We start from the raw sequence: 299 nt of genomic DNA, 5'->3' as shown, positions 1-299 counted from the left end.
AACAAAAGTGTTGCGTTTATAATTCTGTTCAGTGTAGATCACATTGTATTACAAGATTGCATTTTACACAAATTATACAGTTTTATTATTTGTGATTGTATTGACCCAGTTTTATTCTTCTCATTATTTTTTCCTTCCCTTCTCCAGATGCCAGCGAAAAGAATTACAAAAGAAAAGAGGAACCTTACATCACAGCCTACCTTCATTCACATGAAAGACCCAATGAGTTCAACTGCACAGAGAGAAAACACATCACACTTCGTATGACCAGGGGGCAAAATCTTGACCATAGGAAATAC

General features: G+C 35.5%; 1 protein-coding gene across 1 annotated transcript in view; it reads left to right on the top strand.

Moving 5' to 3' along the window:
* The window catches only part of pkd1a (polycystic kidney disease 1a), a 64,577-nt gene that overhangs the window by 48,362 nt on the left and 15,916 nt on the right, over positions 1-299 (top strand). The window contains 1 exon segment of the mRNA XM_035659771.1: positions 148-299. This exon segment is cut by the window's right edge and continues 12 nt beyond it. Coding sequence (XP_035515664.1) covers positions 148-299 — 152 coding nt within the window.

Source organism: Morone saxatilis, unplaced genomic scaffold (assembly GCF_004916995.1).
Source record: "Morone saxatilis isolate NCDOM2014 unplaced genomic scaffold, NCSU_SB_2.0 Contig17, whole genome shotgun sequence".
NCBI classification, from domain to species: Eukaryota; Metazoa; Chordata; class Actinopteri; family Moronidae; genus Morone; species Morone saxatilis.
Note: the sequence above shows the minus strand (reverse complement) of the source record. Positions and strands in the feature narration are given on the sequence as shown.